The sequence below is a fragment of the Nesoenas mayeri genome (assembly GCF_963082525.1).
Source record: "Nesoenas mayeri genome assembly, chromosome: 1".
NCBI classification, from domain to species: Eukaryota; Metazoa; Chordata; class Aves; order Columbiformes; family Columbidae; genus Nesoenas; species Nesoenas mayeri.
Genome location: NC_137541.1, coordinates 123,388,553 through 123,410,748, shown reverse-complemented (window position 1 = coordinate 123,410,748; position 22,196 = coordinate 123,388,553). Strand labels below are relative to the sequence as shown.

The window sequence follows — 22,196 nt, the reverse complement described above, 5'->3', positions numbered from 1 at the left end:
GGCAAGAAAGTTGGATAAAATTTCAGAAACCTGCGTGTATATGACAATTTGATTCAAAATGCAAAGATAATAAAAACTATCTAAAATGAGTCATTGACAAGGTACTGAAGTAATATCAGAAACCTACTCTGTCTCTTAGATTTGCATAGTGAATATGCACAAATATCTTTCCTGGGGACTTGCACAGAAAGCACACCTCTCTCCCACCAACAAATCTGAAAGCATGTCAAAACATATGACTAACACAAGAAGACAAATTAAAGATGTGCATAAATAATATTTTTTTAATTGCTCTTATTTTTAGTGTGCTGGTCCATGATATGCTAGAAAGTTTAATAAAGTACATTTGAGTTCTGCTAAGGGAGGTCTCAGACTTCCAAAGTGTTGACGAAATCTTACTAGCACAAAGTCCAAGAGCATAAATAGGTGTATATCTAATTTTAATGCAAGAACTTTCTAGAAGACTTCCAAAGTACTCCTCTTCAATGTCTTTTGCAATACCTTTTTTTCCTAGAGAAACAGCATCACCTTCAGGCCAAAAAAGATCACATTCCAATTTCTTTACTAAGGAAAGACTTAAAAATTACTTCTCACAATCTAGCACATCTATTATTTCTTTCAGATCCTAGACTGTGAAATGTGAACATATAAAAACATATATATATGGGGCTGTACACAAATTTTAAAAAATGTGGGGAAGGGGCAGCTTTCCCTGGATTTGTATCCACTGAAATTTCAGAACAGCTGGACTCAGAACAAAATAAAGATAGCAACAACACAAATAAGATCTAACAGAAACAGATATGTTAGGAGTAAATAATCAGGGAAAGTCACATAAAGATGCCTACACCTGGAAACTCTATAATGTTTTCCCTGACACAATCACTAAATCAGGTGCACCGGTACGAATGTTGACAGTAAGCATAACAATTGGAAGACAGGCTCACAGCACTTTATACTGGTTTTAGTTTATACTCAGCATTTATATACTCAGTGAAATTCTGCCTGTATAAAGGATCAGCCCTTACTAGAGGTATCAGCAGTGAGAAAGTAGTAGGATGCACGGAGAAGAAATGAAATAATGCAGGTCATGGAAAAATCGAGGATATCTGAACTGGATGTGTGAGAGGAAATGAGTACTCCATAAATTTACAAAGAAAATAACAGCATCTCAGTCCTGTCTTTCTACATCTTCATTCTCTCTTTCTTTGCAATGGGCCATTTTTACCAACAAACCTCTCAGTAGCCAACTGCTATAGCAATTATTTTGCAGCCTGAAATCCCTAGTAGCAATAATGCAGTCAGAAAGGTCAACGTGGCAGAAAACAGGATGTTTCAGGGTGAGCAAGCAGAAGCAGCTATCAGCAGAAGTTAGGCCAAACAAGACCTGCATGGACACTAAGAATTTCCCTCCTATCAGGGAAATAAATGCACGTACCAGTGCATAACTTCAGAATAAATGCGAACTTGTTGAGCTATTTTGAAATTATAATTTGAATTATTTTCATGCTATTGCTTGTCCTGGCGTTTGACATACACACATGATCATATTTAATAGTAAAAACTATTGAGCACAATTAGGCTGAGCAGCCACAAGAGAGGGGGTGTGAAGATGGTCTGTTATTCCAAAAAATTTGCGAACTACCATTCTGTGCAGCACAGCACAGGGACTGGCATACGTGCTTAGCTGCTGTGCTTCTCCAGTTCTACCACAGCGCTTGCACCACAGGTGAGAATTCTTTGGCTGATTGAGATGCCACAATAGCTCCAGAGAGGAACAGAGTGATCTTTTTGTCATGTTCCAGGCTGGCTTATTGTGATATTCTTAGAATATCCTGGATCTCTGAACAACCTCCATAAGCTTTGGCCTGCATAGACAGCAATGGTCTGACCTTGTGTCCATCTATACTGATGAGACTTTCCTTCCAGATAGCCCTGCATTCAAAAACTGAACAGCAAAGTGACAACTGGAAAGAGAGGGTGCTTACTGTACCAGTGTCAAAATCAAACTTCTAAGGCAGGTGCTATTCATTAAGATTCCTGTTCCAAATTCTTACAGAATCTTATTCCTGGTATAGGTAAGCATCCCTGTGGCTTCAGCACAGTTTTTCATTTGTGGGAAATGCAAGTTGAGCTGCCAAAATCAAGAGGCTTTATACTTTGCACTAGCCACATCTTCACTATTCATTGCTTGTAGTCAGATAGACTGGGAGGTTTAGTCAGCGAGGCCACGGGTGCAGTGGGACACGGCCACAAACCGGACCTGGTTTCTTACTCCTTGTTCACCTCAGGCAGGTTACAATATCTTCTCATGAAGAACCCTCACATGACATGATACAGGCTATATTTAATAACATATGCTGTTTCCACTATCAGAAAGCATTTGGAGAGAGGACACCTCTGCTGGTTTTGGCTGGAATAGAGTTGTCTTGCTGGTAGCTACTATGGGGCTATGCTTTGGATTTGTGATTAAACCAACATTGATAACACAGGGATGTTTTAGTTATCACTGAGCAGCGCTCACACAGAGTCAAGGTCTCTTCTGCTTCTCACAGCACCCACCAGAGAGTGGGCTGGGGGTGCACAAGAAGCTGGGAGGGGACACAGCTGGGACAGCTGACCCCAACTGACCAAAGGGGTATTCCACACCATATGACATCATGCTCAGTGTATAAAGCTGAGGGAAGAAGAAGGAAGGGGGAGACATCCAGAGTGATGGCATTTGTCTTCCCAAGCAACCATCACATGACGGAGCCCTGCTGTGCTGGGGATGGCTGAACACCTGCCTGCTAATGGTTAGTGGAGAATTAATTCCTTGTTTTGTTTTGCTTACGTGTGCATGGGTTTTTCTTTACCTGTTAAACTGTCTTTATCTCAACCCATGGGCTTTCTCACTTTTACTCTTCCAATTCTCTCCCCAGTCCCACCAGGCAGGAGTGAGTGAGTGGCTGTGTGGTGGCTTAGTTGCCGGTGGGGGTTAACCATGGTAGTCCTTTTTGGCACCCAAGCTGGGGCTTGAAGGGTTCAAGATAACAACAGATTTGATTGGAATGTGTGAGATCAAATTTATAGATGATATGGCTGTTTAGCTATGAATTGACAGACTTCTCTGCTTGCCATGGGGCTTGCTTGCCTCACTGTGTATTGTAGTCTAAGGCTCGTTAGTGTCTGGGTTTTGCTTTTGCTGCTTGCTGTACTGCTGCACTGCTTATCAGTTGACTCTGCTGTGCCTGGGAACATTCTGATAACAGCAATGGTGGTGTGCCTGGGCAAGCAGATGGACAGGCCATCACTGCTGTTTCTGTGCTGCTCTACTGAGCAGGCTGGAGGTCCAGTGTGAACTTGAATCAAAGAAACTGTGACTTCTGGAAGAGTCCACATGGGAGTAGGGCACCCCGAACATCTGTGACCGTGGAGAAGCCCATGCCAGAGCAGGTACATGCAAAATGTTTGCAGCCATGGTTATGTCTGTGCTGCAGCAGGTGTACTTCTGAAGGGATTTTGGCCCAAAGACAAGTCCGCCCTGGAGAAGGTACACCCTGAAGCATCTGTGGTTGTGGATAAGTCCCATGCTGCTGCAGGTACACCTTGAAGCATTAGTGGCTGTGTGTGAGGTCATGCTGGAGCACATCAAAGTGTGTGGCCACGGATAAGCCCACAACAGAGCAGGTACAACTCTGAGGGACTGCAGCCGTGAGTAAGGCCAAGCTGGAGCAGGTATACTTTCTGAAAGGACTGTAGCCCATGGAGAAAGCCATACGGGAACAGGTGTACCTCAAAGTGACTGTGGTTGTGGATAAATCTATGCCACAGCAGATAAACCCCTGGAGAGACTGTGGCTCATAGATAAGGCTCCACCTGGAGAAGGTGCGCCCCTAAGGGACTGCAGTGTGTGCATAAGTCCACACCAGAGCAGGGACAAGGGAAGGAGCTCATTGTGATGTGAAACCCCATGGTCTCATCCAAAGGGACCAGGGCAGAGATTGTAATGAAAATACCTTTAAATTGTTGTAACCCATGATTTGAGTTGCATGTTATAGGAATTATTACAGCAGGAACCACTTGAACCAGCGGAGGACAAGCCTTACAAGGAACAATGCAAGTGCAGCAGTGACCTGACCTGAGCCAGCTTTAGTGCCCAGTAACTCCACACAACACATCACCTCTCCTGTCCTGAATGAGCAGCATAATAGATGGAGACCAAAGTCATGGACTAAATTAACTCAATGGACATTTTGTTGGCATTTGTGGGTGTTTTAAAGATGTTTCATAGGGGTGGTCCACAGACTAAAGGAAGGGTATCTGTGCATTGTATCAAAGGAACAGAAGTAGAATGGTAGTTAAAGAGAATGTATTGGATAGCGTGCGACTTGAGCACGATGTAAACAATTTGGAATAAGGGGTGGAGAATGTGCTGGTTTTGGCCGGAATAGGGTTAATTTGCTTGCTAGTAGCTAGTATGGGGCTCTGCTTTGGGTTTGTGCTGGAAACAGTGTTGATAACACAGGTATATTTAGTTATTACTGAGCAGCGGTCACACAGAGCCAAGGCCTATTCTGCTTCCCACACCACCCCACCAGCGAGTGGGCTGGGCGTGCACAAGCAGTTGGGAGGGGACACAGCTGGGACAGCTGACCCCAGCTGACCCAAGGGATATTCCATGTCATATGATGTCATGCTCAGCATATGAAGTTGGGGAAAGAAGAAAGAGTTTGCCATTCAGAGTGATGGCATTTGTCTTCCCAAGTCACTGTTACATGTGATGAAGTCCTGTTGTCCTGGAGATGGCTGAACACCTGCCTGACAATGTGCACGAATTCCTTGTTTTGCTTGTGTGCGCGTGTCTTTTTCTTTACCTATGAAACTGTCTTGGTCTCAACCCACGAATTTTCTCACTTTTACTCTTCCAATTCCCTCTGCCATCCCACCGGGGGAGTCAGCGAGTGGCTGTGTAGCGGGGGTTAAACCATGATACCACCTCATCCATTGAGGTGCCCATTAATGCAAATATTTTTGTGAAACACGGGGAGCAGCACCGCGCTCCACAAAGGAGGCAGGGGGTCAGCAAGCGCTTTCGCAGCTTTCTGCCGAGACTTCCCTTCATAACAAGCATCATTGCGCTGGACTGGATGATCTCCAGAGGTCACTTCCGACCCAAACCACTTTGTGACTCTGTGAGCAGAGACTGAGCGGGGGCGGGGCGGGGGCGTGGCGAGGCAGCTCACGGAAAGTGAAAGAAGGGCAGGAAGCGCGTCCCGTCAGTGCGCGGGGGGCAGTTGTGCTCCGGCGGGGCAGCCTCCGGCGGGACGCGCTCCCCGCTCCGAGTGAAGCGCTGCCCTGACGCCGGGACCCGCCGGACACCGGCCCTCGGCGGACGGAAATCACCCGTTCCCCGGCCGGGCGGCGAGGGCGGGGCGAGCCGCCCCCTCCTCCGCCGTTTCCCGTTCGGCGCCCCCACCCGCCACCTCTCCCTCGGCCTTGCCGGGGAGCCATGGGGAGCCGGCGCCGAGCGGAGCTGAATGGATGGCGTCTGCTGCGAGGTACGGCTGGGATGGCGGCGGCATCCCCCCGCTTTCCATTAGCGGCTTGTCGCCCGTGTGGCGGGGGGGGGGGGGCGTCTGTGGTGCGGGTGTCGGGGCTGCTCCGTGAGAGCGGCCGGAGCGAGGGCTGGGGCGGCCTCCGACGGCTGCAGGGCGCGCCGGGCCGCGCTGTGTTCCCCGCTGTGCTCCAGCGGCGAGGTGAGGTGTCTGCGGACGGCAGGCCCGGCTGCCCGAGCCGCGGTCGGCGGCGCCGGGGTCTCCTGGAAAGGCGGCGGGTCCGTGTCCGCGCTTCGGTGGGCGAGCTGTGGAGGCCGCTCTTGGCTGGAAGCCGTGATCCCGCGGCACGTTTTGGCGTTAATACCTGATGGACCGCGCGTAAAAAACAGCCGGTTATTCGAGTGGCTTCTTCGGCGCTGTTGCTGAATGCGAAGTCATCCCCAGCGGTAGTCTGTGAGGTGCGTTGGAGCTGGTTCGGACGCAGGTAATCTTGTAACTCAAGACCAGAAATCTGTAAGCTAAAAATACACAACCGCAGACTCTGACAGAGCTGCTTGTCGCAAATGCTGTGCCGTCGGCCCCCCCGCGCCGTGCTGGAGGGCACAGGGCGGCCGAGGAGCCCGTAGGTTTGAGTGTTGCATGTCCCGCAGTGGTTTCTCCAGAGGCACGTCCAGCTCACCGGCGGCACCACTGGCAGTGGATTGAAAACCTGCCCCTGGGTAATGGATTTTTAAGGTTAAGTGATTCCGATGTTCTTAGAAGTGACTTATACAAAGTTGCCCGGCAAAGCCAGGAATAGAGTGCGGGCATAACATTACAACGCACAGTGCGATTCCCTAACGCACATGGATTCTGTACAAACATCAATCTGTGCATTGTATTACCTGTGTAGTTCTTGAACATACTTCTGCTGACATCTCTGCCTGAAAGTGGTGTCTTTCTTTCAATATTCAGGTAAGTAGATTTCTATAAATAATTATGCCACCTGTTTGTTTCAAAGAATAGTGTGTTTTGTGTACTGATGTGGCACTTCTGTGAAATACAAGCCAGTGACTTTCAGAACTTCGAAGCCTGCTTTTTTTCTGATTGGAAGCAAATACAAAGTGACTCAGCCTGAACTTTGGTTAAAAATGAGTTGCCAGTGAAGATGACTTGGAAGTGTGAAGCTAGATTTTAAAGTGCTGGGGGCTTCAGGCAGGTCCCAGGGAAGTTGTGAACCAAGGCTTATGAGGTGAGGAGGGTCTGAACTCACTAGTATTTCCATGGCTTCTCTCCAGGGATTGCTGAGGTTCTGAAGAGGAAGACTATCAAAAGCTAATCGGAGTTTTGACAGAAATGCTTTTCCCCTGGAATTTCCTCTGGAATTTCACTGGCATTGGTAGACCTGCAGAGGACATCCGGATTTAGACAGCTGTGCAAAGTTGGAGATAAACCTGTCTCGTCACATTTTTCTTCCATATTCTAAGGTGCTAAACACATAACTTGGCTTTGAATATGCATCATGTGAGATACGTGTATTGTTCAGTACACAGAGCAACACATGGATCACTTCGGATTCGAAGAGCGGGATAGTTGTTATTCATGACAGCACATACAGCAAGCATCGAAGGTACGCAAATACATCTATTGCATAATGCTGTATATGGTGTGCTTTGAACATGTCTTGTGATAAATTGCCAGGATTAAGACATAAAGGAGATATTTTGCTAAGCGAATTCATATGCTCAGAGTTTTCCCCTTAAGAGAAAATTTTGAAGAGCCTGAGAAATCAGATCTTGCAGGTGTAACGTGTGAAAGTAACATTGTTTGGCTTTAGGTTTCTGAGTGACTTCTGAACAAAGCTGGTAACAAGTAGAAACATTATTTTTTTTTCCTACTTGTGTAATCTGGAAGCTTCTGTCACATTCACTAGTGCAAAAACTAAATGGAATTGATAGATACAGGTGAGTTAATAGCTTTCCGGTTTGCTGATAGCAGTGATAAAGATTTTGTGACTGGAAAATCTTATCTGTAACGTATAATTGTGATTGAAAAGAGGAAGCCTGTTCTATTGTGTCTCCTAAATATTCCTCAGGCTTGAATGAATTAATAAAATGAACCAAACAGAAATGAAAGTAACATTTTCTTTGCCTGTGCAATTATGATTATCAGTTGCACCAGTAAAGGTTCTCAACATTTATCCCGTGACTTCCTATAGTCATGCTAAAACTTTGAGCAGAGGAAGGTTGACATCTCAGTTAAGGGTTTTTTTTAAATTCATAGGATCGTAACATACTGTGTTGTTTGCCCATTGTATGATTTGTCATGATTTTAAATGTAAAGCTATTTTGTTTAGCAGAGAAAGCAATTTAAGTTGTCTTTTAAAATAATTTAAAACCCAATTTATTTGTGTTAAACCCAAGGAGAAGATTATTTGGAAACAGCTATACCCTTGCCCAGCCATCTGTAGATTCACAGTTGTTCTTTTATCCTTTGCCTGTAATTTAAAACCAGATCCTGTGAATATTAATGCTGTGTGGAAAACAGAGTAAAATAATAACTTCAAGGAGAGAGAATATTTTAATAGATTTTATGTATTAAAAAATTGTAACATAAACTTCATAACTTCCTTATAATTAGCTTTTTTTTTTTATGAGCTCCCTCTTGATCTGGCTGCTTTCTGGAAACATTTTTTACAACAGTGATGAGTTCTTGCAGTATTTCATATAAAACCAAAAAATGTTTGTTTTCATTGTAGCATAGAATTTTCAGATGATGTCTTCATGCAAAATTAATGCAATTCATCATACAGTGCTTCCTGTATTTATTTGACATAAGAGCTCTTCCCATGTGAAAAAAGGAAAGTGCTATAGTCATAAAATTGCCTGCCTAATCTGAGGATCCTTGTCCCTCATCACCCCTGGCAATAACTGTTTCAGTACCAGTGCCTCCCCCAAAACACTGAAGAGATTAAAATAATACTTTGTACATAGACCTCATTTTATTTGCAAGTAATTTACAAAGGTGATTTGCTGAATGGGATTGTTTTTAATGTATTTGCAGGTACAGAAGCAAAATGTTTATTTTGCAATCAGTAGGTTACATTTCTTAATCACTATGGAAACACTGATGGATGGACCAATGCATTTTTATCGAATCGGTGAGTTGCTTGTACCTTTATATTGTAAGATGAGTAGTACTGCTAATTTTCTCTAACGCTACTTCTGAGTTAGTGAAGTAATATACTGTCATCTTATTATAGAGATCTCCCTGGAATAATTTGCAGAATCAATAATCTAATGTGTTCTATTTTACATACTCCATTCTATACGTAAACTCTGATTTTTCTATAGGAAAGAAAGAACTTACTGCATTGTCCCTCTGGAAATGTCCAGTTAACTCTTAGTTGGATGTGTTGTTTTTAATTTCTTCTTATACTTTTTTTCAGGACTCCTTAGTTTCTGGATTAGCTGGCACAACACACACAGTTTGTTGGCTGAGCTGTAGTTGTAGTGGGAAGCTGTTTTGATAGGATCATTTCATTCTGTAAAAGGGATAAGATGGTAAAGAAGATTCCCTGTTGAGTTTTCAGACCATCTTTATTTCACCAGTCTTAGGTTTCCCAGTTATTTGCTCTAAGATTTTTTTCTTGTCTTTGTCTCTTACATTGAAGTATTACCTATGAAGTTTTGCAGTTCTCCCAACTATCTTTGCTAAACATCTTTGTTGAAACAGAGTTCTGAGGCAGATGAACAGACTTTGATTTTGATAGGGGAAAGGCATTTAAAAATCACAAATATGGGCAGAGTAGAAAAAGATTTATGTCAAAAGGAAATCAGCAAGACAGCTGGCATATGTGAAGTGGCTGGCATAAGAGAGAATGGCAAAAGACTGTTTGTATCTCTGAATCCAAAGGGACTCCAAGGAAAGTGTGTCATTACTGCAGTCTGTGCACTGACACTATCTGTTTCTATAATGGGAATATTTTAATGTGCTAAAGGCTGTGTGCCTGTTGAGAGGAGAATTCCTGTCACAATTGGTTACAAATCTGAGCTTTTGTCCAGATAAGGAATAATAACTGCTGAAGTATTGCTTTGTTATTCATGCCACTGGATGTTTTTTTCCAGGTAGGTGGTCTGTTACTATATGGCAGGAAATTAGTTTTTCTACTTTTAACTGCAATTCTCGAAGGGGATGTTTATTATTTAGTAGTAACACAGAAGAACAACTGCAAAAGGAAGACATGCAAGAGAGAGGATGTCTGTGGTTTTAATTGCAAAATGCAGCTTGAGAGAGATGAGTTTTTTGTCTTGTGGAAATATAAGTTTGCTGCATGTGCAACTCAAGTGAGCCACTTAATCTCTTTGCATCTAATTTCAGAAGGGATGCTAGGTGCATAGTTTAACATTTGTAAGACAGATGTCCAAAGAGACAGTTCTTTAAGAAGTACATGGTGAAGTATCCATCTCAGATTATTTCAACAAATTTAGGTGCCTAAGTGTATTTGTGTGTGCTTCCGTGTGTGCCCACTGCTAATGAAAGGGCAACTTTTTAAGGCACTTCTCTGCAGCCAAAAAGATTCTGTGCAGATATCTCTTTATTTAAGTAATTTGAGTAGGAAATTTTCTCCTTTGCTCTTCCAGTGCTCTCTACAACAGTAGACAAGGATCATAACTGCATTAGGAAATTGTCCCATTGTGTCTGGGACGTGAAAGTTCCCACTGACCTACTACTGTTGTGAATCCCCTCTAATTTACCAGGAACATGTATTCTGTTACCGTGTTTCACATTGGTGGGAGTTAGACCGGTTGACCTCCAGATGTCCCTTCCAACCTCAGCCACTCTCTGATAGTCCTTCCTATCCATTATTTGTAGATCTCCATAAATATTGTTTTAATTTTTTATAAGGTGTGTCCCATATTTCTTTTTTCACAGCCATTCTTACTGTGGCACATCTTGTTGACACATCAAGAAGTTCTGCAATGTTATTTTTTATAGTATGTCACTTGACAACCTCAGTTGTGGACCAGAGTGCTACTGTGTTAGTTGCTGTTCAAAAGTAAACTCAAAGATATTCCTCATGCTACAGAAGTTACTGTTCTAAGTGAGATGAGAAGAATAAAATAACATGTTAAGGAAGTATTAACAGTTCAACAGAGGTATCAGGCCAGTGGTGTTTTGTGTATTGACATATTTTGAGGTAGAAGGTTTAGGTGTCAAGGCAAAAGAGGGTTCATGGAGAAGAGTTTTAGGGAAAATAATGAAGCAATTTGCAGATATTTCCAGGGAGTTCATCTAAAACGTGAGCAAAAGCATGCATGTTTGAACTTACATCAATAACTTCTTTGGCCAGCTGAGTATGGGAGCTGGCATCCCATCAATAAGAGGATATGTCACGAAATGCCTTTAAAATGACAACAGGAAGTTTGAACCTCATCTAGCGGTGATCAGCATAAGCCTGAACCACAGTGTAGTTATCAAAGAACTAGCTCCTAGGAGCCTTGAATAAGTAACAGATGTTGGAAGGGGACATCTGGGGAAGGAATATACTTTGGGGAATGAGGGGACAGTGGAGGAAAGTAGTAGGAAGAACGTGTGAAGGAAAGAAACAGTTCCACTGAGGGAATGCTGAGTGTTGTCTCTAACTGTTACAAATCAATATTGCCAATAGTGAGCAAATAATCACATATTGTAGACATACAAATGCATTAATGCATGGTTTAATTTTCCAGTGTATGTCAGCATTCTGTCTACGGCTTGTTGGAGCTTGCCTGGTAAGAGATTTTGTCTTTCAAATGCTTTTCCTAATACAGTTCCAAAAAATTTGCATATTCTCACTAAGCATCAATTTAAAACTTTATGCTTTTCAGAGAAATAACTTAATATAAGTATAATACAGGAGAACAGTCCTTTGCATTGCCATTTCTATTTTGCTGAACTCTGTTCTGTGGTTGCTTTATTTTGGGGCAAATATTGGGCTGCTCTAATTGGGCTTATTGGTTAGAATTGTTGCAATCTCACTTTTTTTTGCCATTCATATTGGTGGGTTGTGTCTGTTTGTTTTCTTTCCCTTTCTAGAAAGTGGTCCACCTCGCAACCCACAAATGGAATCTCGCAATTTTCAGCACATTTTGTCCTGGCAGGCAAATAGTGATCCAACTGTGCCAACGTACTATCGTGTGCTGTATACTGGCAACGGGCAAGTCTTATAAAATAAGATACAAATTTTGCTTTTAACATTTGTCAACTCAAAATACTAAAACTGGAGTTTTCTTGTTTATTTGCCTGTTATTCCACTCAAAAATGCCACCTCTCCCCACCCCCCCGCAATACTTTCTTGTATCAGAGAATCCAGACAGATTATTTTGATCTTTCTTTAACTTGTTTTGGTTTACAGGATCTGGAAGACTGCTAAACAATGTTCAAATATTACACAGCTCTCCTGTAATCTGACAGAAGATTTTGAAGACATTCGCACTGAGTATTCTGCATTTGTTCAGAGCTTCATAGGAACTGAAGTATTCAATTCTTCTGTACTTCGTTTTATGCCTCTTATCAGCAGTAAGTTCTGTGTCTGCATTTGTTCGTTTAGTAGTTTTTATTCATAGCTGATGTATAGAAGATATTCTGCTAGCTTTACAGTAAGACACTTCAGACTAGCTTGGTTGGTAGCTTATTCCTTTATCTGAGATAATATGAATTTGTATATAATCTATCACATATCAGTTACAAGACACACAATATATAGCGAGCTTTCTAAAATTAGTGGCTACAGTAGTTCTGCTGAGTGGACAAGGCTCTGGTTTTGAAATGCCATATATAGATATATATATATATATAGGAAATAGCATTGTGTCAAGCATTGACGAGCACAAAGTAAAATTCTCTAAGTGCATAGGATATGTAACTTAAAAAAAATCAACATTGTTTTTTGTCTTCAAGTAGCCAGTGTTAAAAGTTTAAGAAATGCCGTGTCTGCACTAGGTAGAGGAAGAGATTTACGTGTTTGTTCATCAGCCTGCTCTTTTCCCTTTCCTTTCTGAAAGAAGATTCTTACTAGCTGTGGCATATTTTAACACCAGAGGTGGCTTCACCCTTAGTTGTGTTTAGTATTCAGTTTTGAAGTAACAGACAGAGGAACAATTGGAGGACCATAGAGGAAAAATAGGTCATTTTACCCCTGAATTCAGCACAGAAGTAGCTGCTGCTCTGTCCACTTAGAGGCTCATAAATGATGAAAAATTGGATGGAATGGAGAGAATAGCCACAGAGATTTGAGAACATCCTCTGTGGTGGAGGCTTGCAGTCTTTCAGCAGTTAGTTTAATGAAGAGAAGGAACAGAAGGTGCATTGACCATGTCATGATTTAACCCCAACTATCAACTAAGCCCCCCACAGCTGCTCACTCACTCCCCCGCTAGTGGGATGGGGAAGAGAAACAGAAGAGTGAAAGTCAAAAACCTCATGGGTTGAGATGAAGACTATTTAAAAGGTAAAGAAAAAGCTGCACTCACAAGCAAAGCAAAACAAGGGATTCATTCACCACTAACCATTGACAGGCAGGTGTTCAGCCACCTCCAGGACAGTAGGGCTCCATCACACGTCATGGTGACTCAGAAAGGCAAACACTATCACTCTGAACATCCCCCCTTCCTTCTTCTTCCCCAACTTTATATGCTGAACATCACATCATATGGTGTGGAATATCCCTTTGGTCAGTGGGGTCACCTGTCCCAGCTGTGTCCCCTCCCAGCTTCTTGTGCACCCCCAGCCCACTCCCTGATGGGTGCTGTGAGAAGCAGAAAAGGCCTTGACTCTGCATGAGCACTGCTCAGTGGTAACTAAAACATCCCTGTGTTATCAACACTGTTTCCAACCCAAATCCAAAACTGAGCCACATACTAGTTACTTGTATCTGAACTATTATTGTGTCTAGCAGGACTAGTGAAGTGATCGTCACCCTGTACTTGGCACTGGTGAGGCTGCATCTCAAATCTTGTGTTCAGTTTTGGGCCCCTCACTGCAAGGAAGACATTGAGGTGCTGGAGAGAGTTCAGAGGAGGGCAAGGAAGCTGGTGAGGGGTCTAGAGAACAAGTCTGATGAGGGGCAGCTGAAGGAACTGGGGCTGTTAAGCCTGGAGATGTTATCACACATAATTTTCCAACATTCCTACTTCCTTCCTGTGTTGGAGGAAGGAACATCTTGGGCTTGATTCACCAGTGAAGTTCCTCTGATCTTGATGGATGTGCAGTTTTGGAGAGAGGACACATTTAACGTGCATGGCTCTTCAAACACATCAGTGTTCCAAGGACCTGAACTTGAGAGATTACTTTATACTCAGTGGAAGTCTCACAGAAGTGTAACTATGTTTCTTTAGGTGCTCTGTCTACTGTCAGTACAGTTTTTGGTCTTAGGAGCTCAGCTGTCAAGTTTAGACCTACAGCCTTCCTTGCAAACAGTATGAATGTGTGCAGGGCTACACACCAGAGTCTTCATGATCTTCTACAAAGATTCCTTCTAGAGAGTGACTAGAAGATAATAACGAGCAAGAAAGTAATCAGCTTTTCCTATCCATTAACCTCAGCTTTCCTCTCAAATAGATAAAAAGCTTACATCTTGATGGAGCTGAAGCCAAAGCCTCTGTCACCTTTCTGCTTCTTCCCTCTCCTCCACTGCTTTCTGTTTTTGAAATCTAGTCATGTGGGAAAAGATTGTTCGACTGTGGAACTTAAATGTTGTAAGGCCTTGTGGGTTTACAAGAGTGACATACTCTGGAATCTATTTAGTTAGCTATATATCTGTCACCAAAATAGAACTGATACTGAATAGTAATACATACTGCAATTTTTTTCCATAATTTTCTTTTTCTCTCTCTTTTTTTTTTTTTTTTTCAATAGCACACCTGGGACCACCAGAAGTAAATATCAGTTCCTGTCTAAAGTGTATAAATGTCACCATAAAGCTTCCAACCCCTCAAAATGGAAAGCTGTTGTCTTTAATTCCTATATATAATGAGCTTTATTATAATATAACACTGAAAAGTCTTGATGGAGAGCATAAGGTAGAGAACTTTTTGTTTTATTTCTGCTTTAGGGAAGAAATTCAGAAAGCATAAAAAGGCTCAGGTTAGCAGATTCATGGAAACAAATATGTGAATAGAAGATACTTCAAAGAAAACAAAGAGAATGGCCAGCATAATCTTAGCTTCCTTTTACTGCAGAGTAGCAGACCTAGAAGAGGAATACTAAAGTGCAGGGTACTGGCTTGAGTGATTATTCTCTGGGAAAACAAGAGAACGACAGTTGAGCAAAAACTACTGGCAGGTGTATGCACAGCTAATAGGAAACGTGTTCAGAAAGCAGTTCAGTGTTTTTCTGTCAAACTGGAAAAATGTATCCAGTTAGTTTCTGAGACAACCTATGCTGGGTCTGGTGCTATTTAATTTTTTTTTTTTTATGCTGAAATAGGTAGATAAGAGTGATTAAAACTTAAAATGATCTTCACAAAATTGAGAAATAATCTTAAAATAATAGGAGATAATCCAATAAGGACCAATGCAAGACATAACACTTAAGAATAATTGCCTGTGTAATAGGTAGTGGTAACAGCTACGTAGACAGCAGTTTTGTCAGGAAGGATGAAACCGTTCTATAGTATTATAAGCTAAACATGACTTACATGTTGCTGAGAAATTTAAAAAATCATGTATTTGCATACTTGTAAAGCCTACCTACCCCACACCAGTCTGGAGTCCAGAAAAGGCTTGGACCACAGCTGGATTCAAAAAGGAACACTGAGGACTGACATGTGACCTGTGAGGAAATGCTGGAATAATAGGAGACCACTTAGTGTAAGCAAGCAAAGCACAGTTAGAGGCCAGGGGCTCTGAGTATGTAAACATCTACTACAGAAAAGGAGGAAATAAACTATTCACTGTGATGATAAACAGTGAAGGGAAATTGGCAGTTGTGCAGACTTTAGGTTAAACATTGAGAGAGACATTGATATGTGGGCTGGCAAAGCACTGGAATGAGTTGCCTAATTAGAGCATGGGCTACCTGTACTGGAAGTTATGAACAGCAGGTCAGAGAGGTACCTGTTGGGAATTTAATCTAACTCATTCTGTCATGAGTCACAGAAGAAGGACCACAACTTGCCTGTCATGGATATTTTCCTCCTGATTTCCAAATCAGAATATTACTTGCAGTTTCAAATCTGTAGAATCTATGTAAAGCTATTTCAAGGGGACATAGAGTAACCAAGTGTTGAAGACAGAAAGCAATTTCTCTTTGATAATACAATATTTCACAAACCAGCATCAGGTAGGCATCTTGATATCAGCTAGAACTAGAGATGAAGCAGTTGTCTAGCTAAACCGCTGAGTTACTGTGTCAGTTTTTGCAGTTTCACATGCTACTGCATTTCTTGGAAATAGCCATAATGATTTATCATTTGCTGGAGATCTTTTTTTAGGCCAATAGCTAACTTTAAAACATTGTCTTTCATGACAGGGCCCACTTGAGATTGCCACTAAAGAAGTTTTTAATACTATCATTGGAGAATTGTATCCAAGTAGAAATTACTGTGTGTCTGTTACGGTCACTGCATCTTTAAACAAACATTTCATCACATCAGACTGGAAATGTGTAACTGCAGGCTCTGTAGCTCAACAAGGTAACTGTGCTGTGATGCAGGAATGGATTGTCTGGCTTGATTATGTGCAAGTGTTTTCTTTTTACATAGGAAGATTAACAAATCAATTAATCCTAAGAATAGTAAGAGAGAAAGTACCTTCTGAGTGATAAGACTGTGGGGAGTTAGAAGTGAAATATAAAAACCCATCCACTTTGGGGCTACAAATCTATTGTTAATCCTGTGAACCATGCAAACCTCCACTAACTGTAAAAGTAGTTATCAAAGATGGTGTAACTTCTTTTATAGTTCCTGAATCTAATATGAGATTTGGTCTTGTTTTGACTGTGACTAGATTACCTCCAGAGAGGTCTAACCAAAATTATTCTGTGATTGTAAATAGCTGTTCTGAATGTGAAATAAGAAATGTGGTCATTGGAAACTTCATTCATCTATGTTTTATTTGTTTTGTTTTTTCTTTCACTTGCAGGTTATAGTATACTTACAATTGCAGGTGCTGTATGTTTTTCACTGATGGTAGCTGCTGCCCTGAAGTATATGCATGCAGGAGGTTATATTCTTCTAAAAACATCACTTCCACATACCTTGGTACGTAATAATTCACATATTTAACTTTCCTGGTTGGGAGGAAGTAGTTTGCCATCTGAAATTTCTAATCCTGTGCATTAGGTACAAGTTATATAACTACATATAATGTTTTAATTTGCAGTTTACCTATGTCAAAGACAGTCTACAGACTGCTGAATCTTGTCCATTCTGCAGGACAAGTATTCGGTCTTTTTCAAAACCATTTCTTGCTACTTCTGTGACAAATTACTAACAGAGATAGAGATGTGATCATTCTACCCTACTCAGTTCTTATCAGGCTGCACCTGGAGTGTTGTCCCCAGTTCTGATGCCCACAGCACAGGAAAGATGCAGACAGACTAGAGAGGGTCCAGAGGAGGGCAATGAAGATGAGCAGAGGCCTGGAGAACCTGCCCTGTGAGGAAAGACTGAAGAAGTTAGGTCTTTTCTCCCAGAGAATAGAGGGCTCAGGACATATCTCATTACAGTACTCATCTAGTATTTCAAGGGCAGCTACAAAGAGGACAGAGGTTCTCAAGACAAAGAGCAATGGGTAGAAGTTGTACCATGAGAGGTTTCATCTTGGTATAAGAGAATTTTTTTACAGTGAGAACAATTAATCACTGGAACAATCTCCTCAAGGATGTGGTAGAGTCCCTATCACCGGAGGTTTTCAAGATGTGATTGAACAGGGTGCTAGATAAACTCATCTAGGCAGGCTCCCTCTGCCATGAAACGCTGGACCAGATGGTCTTTTGAGGTCCTTCCAGCCTGGCCTGTTCTATGATTGCATGAAGTTAGAAGGGGCAAGCAGTAGTGAAGGGGAGAGTCCCTCTCCCCACCTCCCCCCAAAAAAGTAACTTTAAATAAACTCTTTAGGGTATACAGAAGCAGGCTAGGTCCTACAGAAGAGCACCCAGCATAGAACGATTAACCCCTTGCCCTTTGAAAATTATCTTACATGTGAATTCTTCTTGCAGCAGATTAATTTATTCTACTATCTGAGCCAGGGCAATAACTCCAACACAAAAAAACTGCTGCAGTTCTTAAGTGAAGTGCATGGGTAGAAGACCTGTTCTCCACCAAGGATGCTCTGAAAACATTTGGGAGCAATGTGTACTCATGGCTCCTTAGAAAAGCAATTTCTGTCACAATTTGTCTCCATTATTTCACCCTGCAGCATTGTACTCCTCTCTAAGAACAAAACCAATTACCAATTTTGAGAGATTCTAAAACTGAAAGCAAATATTTTAAATCTCAAAGTCTTTATGACGTTTCCTTAGGAAAGCAAGGTTAAAAGACAAAAGGTAGATTTGAGACCCAGTTTGGTATGGGCAAATTGTTCATGTAGTGATGCATAAAAATGCCCTAGAGTTGGGAGATTTGGTCTCATTATCCTCCGAAGATGGCCCAATTATTTTGGCACATCTGGAGAAAAACAAAGTCACTGTTAGTGCTCTAAGACTCTTTTCTTTTTTCCTAAAGCTATGCTTTATCATTACTGTCCACAAACAGCATGTGAGAAGTGCTAAAAGTTCAGCATCCTGGTAAAGCAAGATCTGGATGGTTGTTGGAAATGATCTCACACACAACAGATAAGAACTTACTCTCCATTCTCCTCAACAAGGACAGACCATCAAAGATCTTTGTAGAGATGAGATACTGCTTTGAGGAAACAGTCTTCAAAGCATGTCTGCTTTGTAACATCAACAGTACCTTCTCAGTCAAAGAAAAAAATCCTGTTATTGAAATCAGATATACGTTCCAGGTCCCCAACCTTCCAGTTACACATGTATCTTGTATCACAGACTGGGATGCAGTTGTGTGCGGATATGTCCCTGACGGAAAAGAATCCTAGTTGTCAGTTGCATAACTGTTACTAGCAAGTTCAGGATCACATCTGTAGGTAACCTGATGTCTGCCTTCCTTCTCCAGTCCCAGTAATGATTTATTACTGCATTCTGTTATCAACAGGCATTAGTGAAAAGCATGTCTGATAGTGGAACACTTACTAGGAAAGGAGGGCATTTATATGCAAGTTCTCTCTGCCAGAGCTGGCATAGTATCTTAGAAATGAAGTCCTGGATCAGGCTGTCATTATCTAAACAAATATTGGAGTTGGATGAGAACAAAAACCAAAGGAAAAGAAACAATATAGCTCCAGAAGAAAACTTCCTCAGTGTTGGCTGAGGTGGAGGAAATCTTATTTACACTTCTAAATATCTCAAGGGTGGGTGTTAAGAGGATGGGACCAGACTCCTTTCAGTGGTGCCCAATGGTACGATGAGGGGCAACAGGCACAGACTGAAGCACAGGAGGTTCCACCTAAACATGAGGAGAAACTTCTTTACTGTGAGAGTGCCAGAGCACTGGAACAGGCTGCCCAGAGAGGTTGTGGAGTCTCCTGCTCTGGAGACATTCAAAACCCACCTGGACACATTCCTGTGCAATCTGCTCTGGTTGAATTGGCTTTAGCAGGTGGGTTGGACTGGATGATCTACAGAGGTCCCTTCCAACCCCAACCATTCTGGGATTCTGTGGGGTAGGGGCATGGATGGGCATGTACACAAGGCAAACACTACCTGCCTCACCTGCAAATGCTAAACCATTCTCATTAGTCACATATAGTGTTTGACAAAAAACTCCATGTTTAAGAAGGAGTACTTAAGGAAGGAAGAAAGGTAATGGTAATATATCACTCAAATTGTTCCACTATTTTGAATGAAATAATCTTTCTTTGACTTTTTCTGTGATCAAGTGTCATGTTTTAGTGCTTGAGGAGGCTGGTCTCGAGTTGGCTATTTTTGATATTTTAAGAGAAAGAGAGGAGACTGAACTGCCACTAAATTTCAAGCAAAAATAACATTCCTGGGACTTGTTTCTATCCAGTTCTGCTTGCTTCCTTTTATTTTACAGTCTCTGACTTCTTTTACATTTATTTATATGGTTTTTTTCAGCATAAATATTTATTTTCTACAAAAATATGCTGAGCAGATTGGTATCAATTTTTTCTAGGACTTTTTTCCTCCTGTTTCTGTCCTACCTTCATCTCCCTAAAATTGCTGAACATGACCTTGCCGAGTTAAGGTTAATATTTTTGTTGTTGTCAACATTTTTCCTCCAATGCTAGTCCTTCAAAGTGCAGAGTAAAACTGCAAAAATGTGACTTAAGATGTTACATATATGTCATTACTTCAAATGGTACATTTCTAAAGGACATCAAAATTGATCATCCATGCCAGGTTTCTCTTTTGCATGGTAACTGCAAGAGCTCAGAGAGAGTTGCAAGACTCACCTCAGGTTTAAGATGTACTTGTAAAATGAGCTTTTAGTCTTAGAAAGATATCTCAAAAATTAGAATGAAAATGTTTCATACTTGAGACACTGCTTGACATTAGTGTCATTTCTTTGAGGCTGTCCAATGCTGTGTGCCTTGATTTGTGGTGAAGGCTGCCATATTTACAGGAATGGAGAAGAAGGAATGATCCTAGATGTCCTGAACTCTGCAGAGAAAGCCAAAAGTGTGGCACAGAAAGAATTCGTTTAACAACCTTATAACTGGGGATATTTTTAAAATTAATTTTTCTGTGTGTGTGCAAATTTGGCTGATTTTTTTTGTTTTTTAATTCATTTTGCTCTTTTAGGTATTCATCAAGACGTTAGCCTATTCACCTTGGACACCTAAATCTGAAGAAACAGCCTCTGTAGAGATCATTTACAGAGAGGTTAAAAAAAAGGCAACTGAATCCAGTGGTGGTGGTGGTGGTGATGAAGATGACAGTGATGACAATGACAGCGATGCCATAAGTAATCATGACTATACAAGGCGTGATATCTTAAGTAGAGTACCTCATTCCTCTGATGTGCCAAATGGGTTCATGCAGTCCTCCACAAACAGTACATCTGATCACAGCAGCAGCCAGGCAAGTGAAAATCCAGACACTGAGCCAGAAGATTTTGAAGAACATGAGACGGATGTTGAAGAAGACAAAGACACAAGTAGGGAGTTACTTAATCCTCTCTCTGAGGTAAATTGTAGCTATTCTTCCAGGCAAAGGAACAGCGCTTGCTTTACCATTAACTTAAAAACTGTGCTGTTGGGAGCCTCTGAAGAGAATGGGGATAGTTCTGCAGCTCTTCTTGCTGCCCAAGAAGATACAGCTGACTGGCAATGTACTCAAGCTTTGGAAGAAAAACTCTTGGATGATACAGAAAGTGTGCAGAAACCATGTTGTCGTAACAGCTCTCATGAATGGCAAAATTCCTCTCATTCTTCTGATGAAAGTGACTCATCAGATTCAGACATGGGCCAAAAAACTGAATATTTAAGAAGATGAATAAGTGAGAACCACTCTTTTATAACATATGAATTGGTATCGCCCAACTTTTTTTCTGGATTCCACATACAGATCTTGTCTTTTTCTTTTTTAACATTCTGTGAGTATATATATGAACACTGAAAATATGCAACATTCATTCTTAACAAATATTTCTGTGATCATTCCAGGTGTCGTTCAGGTTGGATTATCCACAGAGAAACAGAAATGACTGTTCAGATGCAGCAGTAAGAGTAGTTATTTCATTTTGCAGTTTCATATAATTAATACCTTCCAGCTGTTCCGAAGTAAATATTTTTTGTAACTCAAGTGAGAAGTTAGTTTGTAGTACAGGGAGTTGTGAGTCTCTCAACCAGACCACTTTTTAAATTTGAAAGGATGCTTCTTTATTATTCTCTAGCTCTGTTGATGGCTTACTCTGAAACCTGTTTTGCTGGATGATCGCTATATTCATCTGAGAACCGATTTCTACATTTGTGCAGAGAAAGCTGATCAAGTGAAATAATGGGGGCAAAGATGAGAATACTCAACTTGTGAAGGAGTTCTCCTTACTGTGAAAGCATTAAATATACCTTTTAATATTTTTTTATATAATCTTGTACCATTACTGAATACTACACTTAAAAATATTTTTGACATTTAAATGTTACTGCAGTATACAGTTTAACTTTTGTGCTTCATGAAAAAAAAAAAAGATTTTTATATCCCTGTCTGAATTTTTACTGTGGTTGCTACATGCCTTGGAAAAGCTACATGAGTTAGCCTGCTAAGGATTTAATCTTTAAGGGTAGGCTTTTGGGTACCACATAGCTCAAACAAATATTTTTCACCTTGTGTTCATCTGCTTAGGTGCTACTTTTGTGCCCACAAGCAGCTTCTGGCTGCTATGGCTGCCAGACATTCTTTTGGTCAGGATAGCTGAGAGTAATTTCTAAAGTGGTGGAATATATATTGTTGCTGTACTACTATTAGGAACTAAGTAGGTGTAAGTACCTGACAGCTTGGATCTTGACAAGTTGATTATTGGCAGATCTATGCATCTGTAGAGTTAGTGACGAAACTGCTGCTGACGCACACTGACCCAGTAACACTCTGCTGTTCCACTGTGGCAGGAGCCAGGGG

The 22,196-nt window shown here is 41.4% G+C and overlaps 1 protein-coding gene across 2 annotated transcripts; it reads left to right on the top strand.

Annotated features, from left to right (window-relative positions):
- The first annotated feature begins 5,221 nt into the window (after positions 1-5,221).
- Positions 5,222-21,782, top strand: IFNAR2 (interferon alpha and beta receptor subunit 2). Of its 2 annotated transcripts, none has more exons than XM_080363718.1 (10): positions 5,222-5,540; positions 6,815-7,146; positions 8,580-8,676; positions 11,249-11,290; positions 11,595-11,715; positions 11,914-12,077; positions 14,415-14,434; positions 16,029-16,191; positions 16,640-16,758; positions 20,382-21,782. In XM_080363718.1, exons 3-10 carry the CDS (start codon positions 8,634-8,636, stop codon positions 21,072-21,074), a joined length of 1,365 nt encoding a protein of 454 aa, XP_080219844.1. In that variant the 5' UTR covers positions 5,222-5,540; positions 6,815-7,146; positions 8,580-8,633; the 3' UTR covers positions 21,075-21,782. The 2 variants fall into 2 exon arrangements, with proteins under 2 accessions (XP_080219844.1, XP_080219843.1); XM_080363717.1 differs by having other exon boundaries at positions 14,415-14,578.
- Positions 21,783-22,196: the final 414 nt, after the last annotated feature.

Bases quoted from the DNA above. Each gene is read 5' to 3' on its own strand.
- IFNAR2 (XM_080363717.1), top strand. From the start codon at position 8,634: ATGGAAACACTGATGGATGGACCAATGCATTTTTATCGAATCG. The intron at 11,716-11,913 runs GCAAGTCTTATA...TTTGGTTTACAG, and splicing joins GTGCTGTATACTGGCAACGG to GATCTGGAAGACTGCTAAAC. The intron at 16,759-20,381 runs GTACGTAATAAT...TTGCTCTTTTAG, and splicing joins CATCACTTCCACATACCTTG to GTATTCATCAAGACGTTAGC.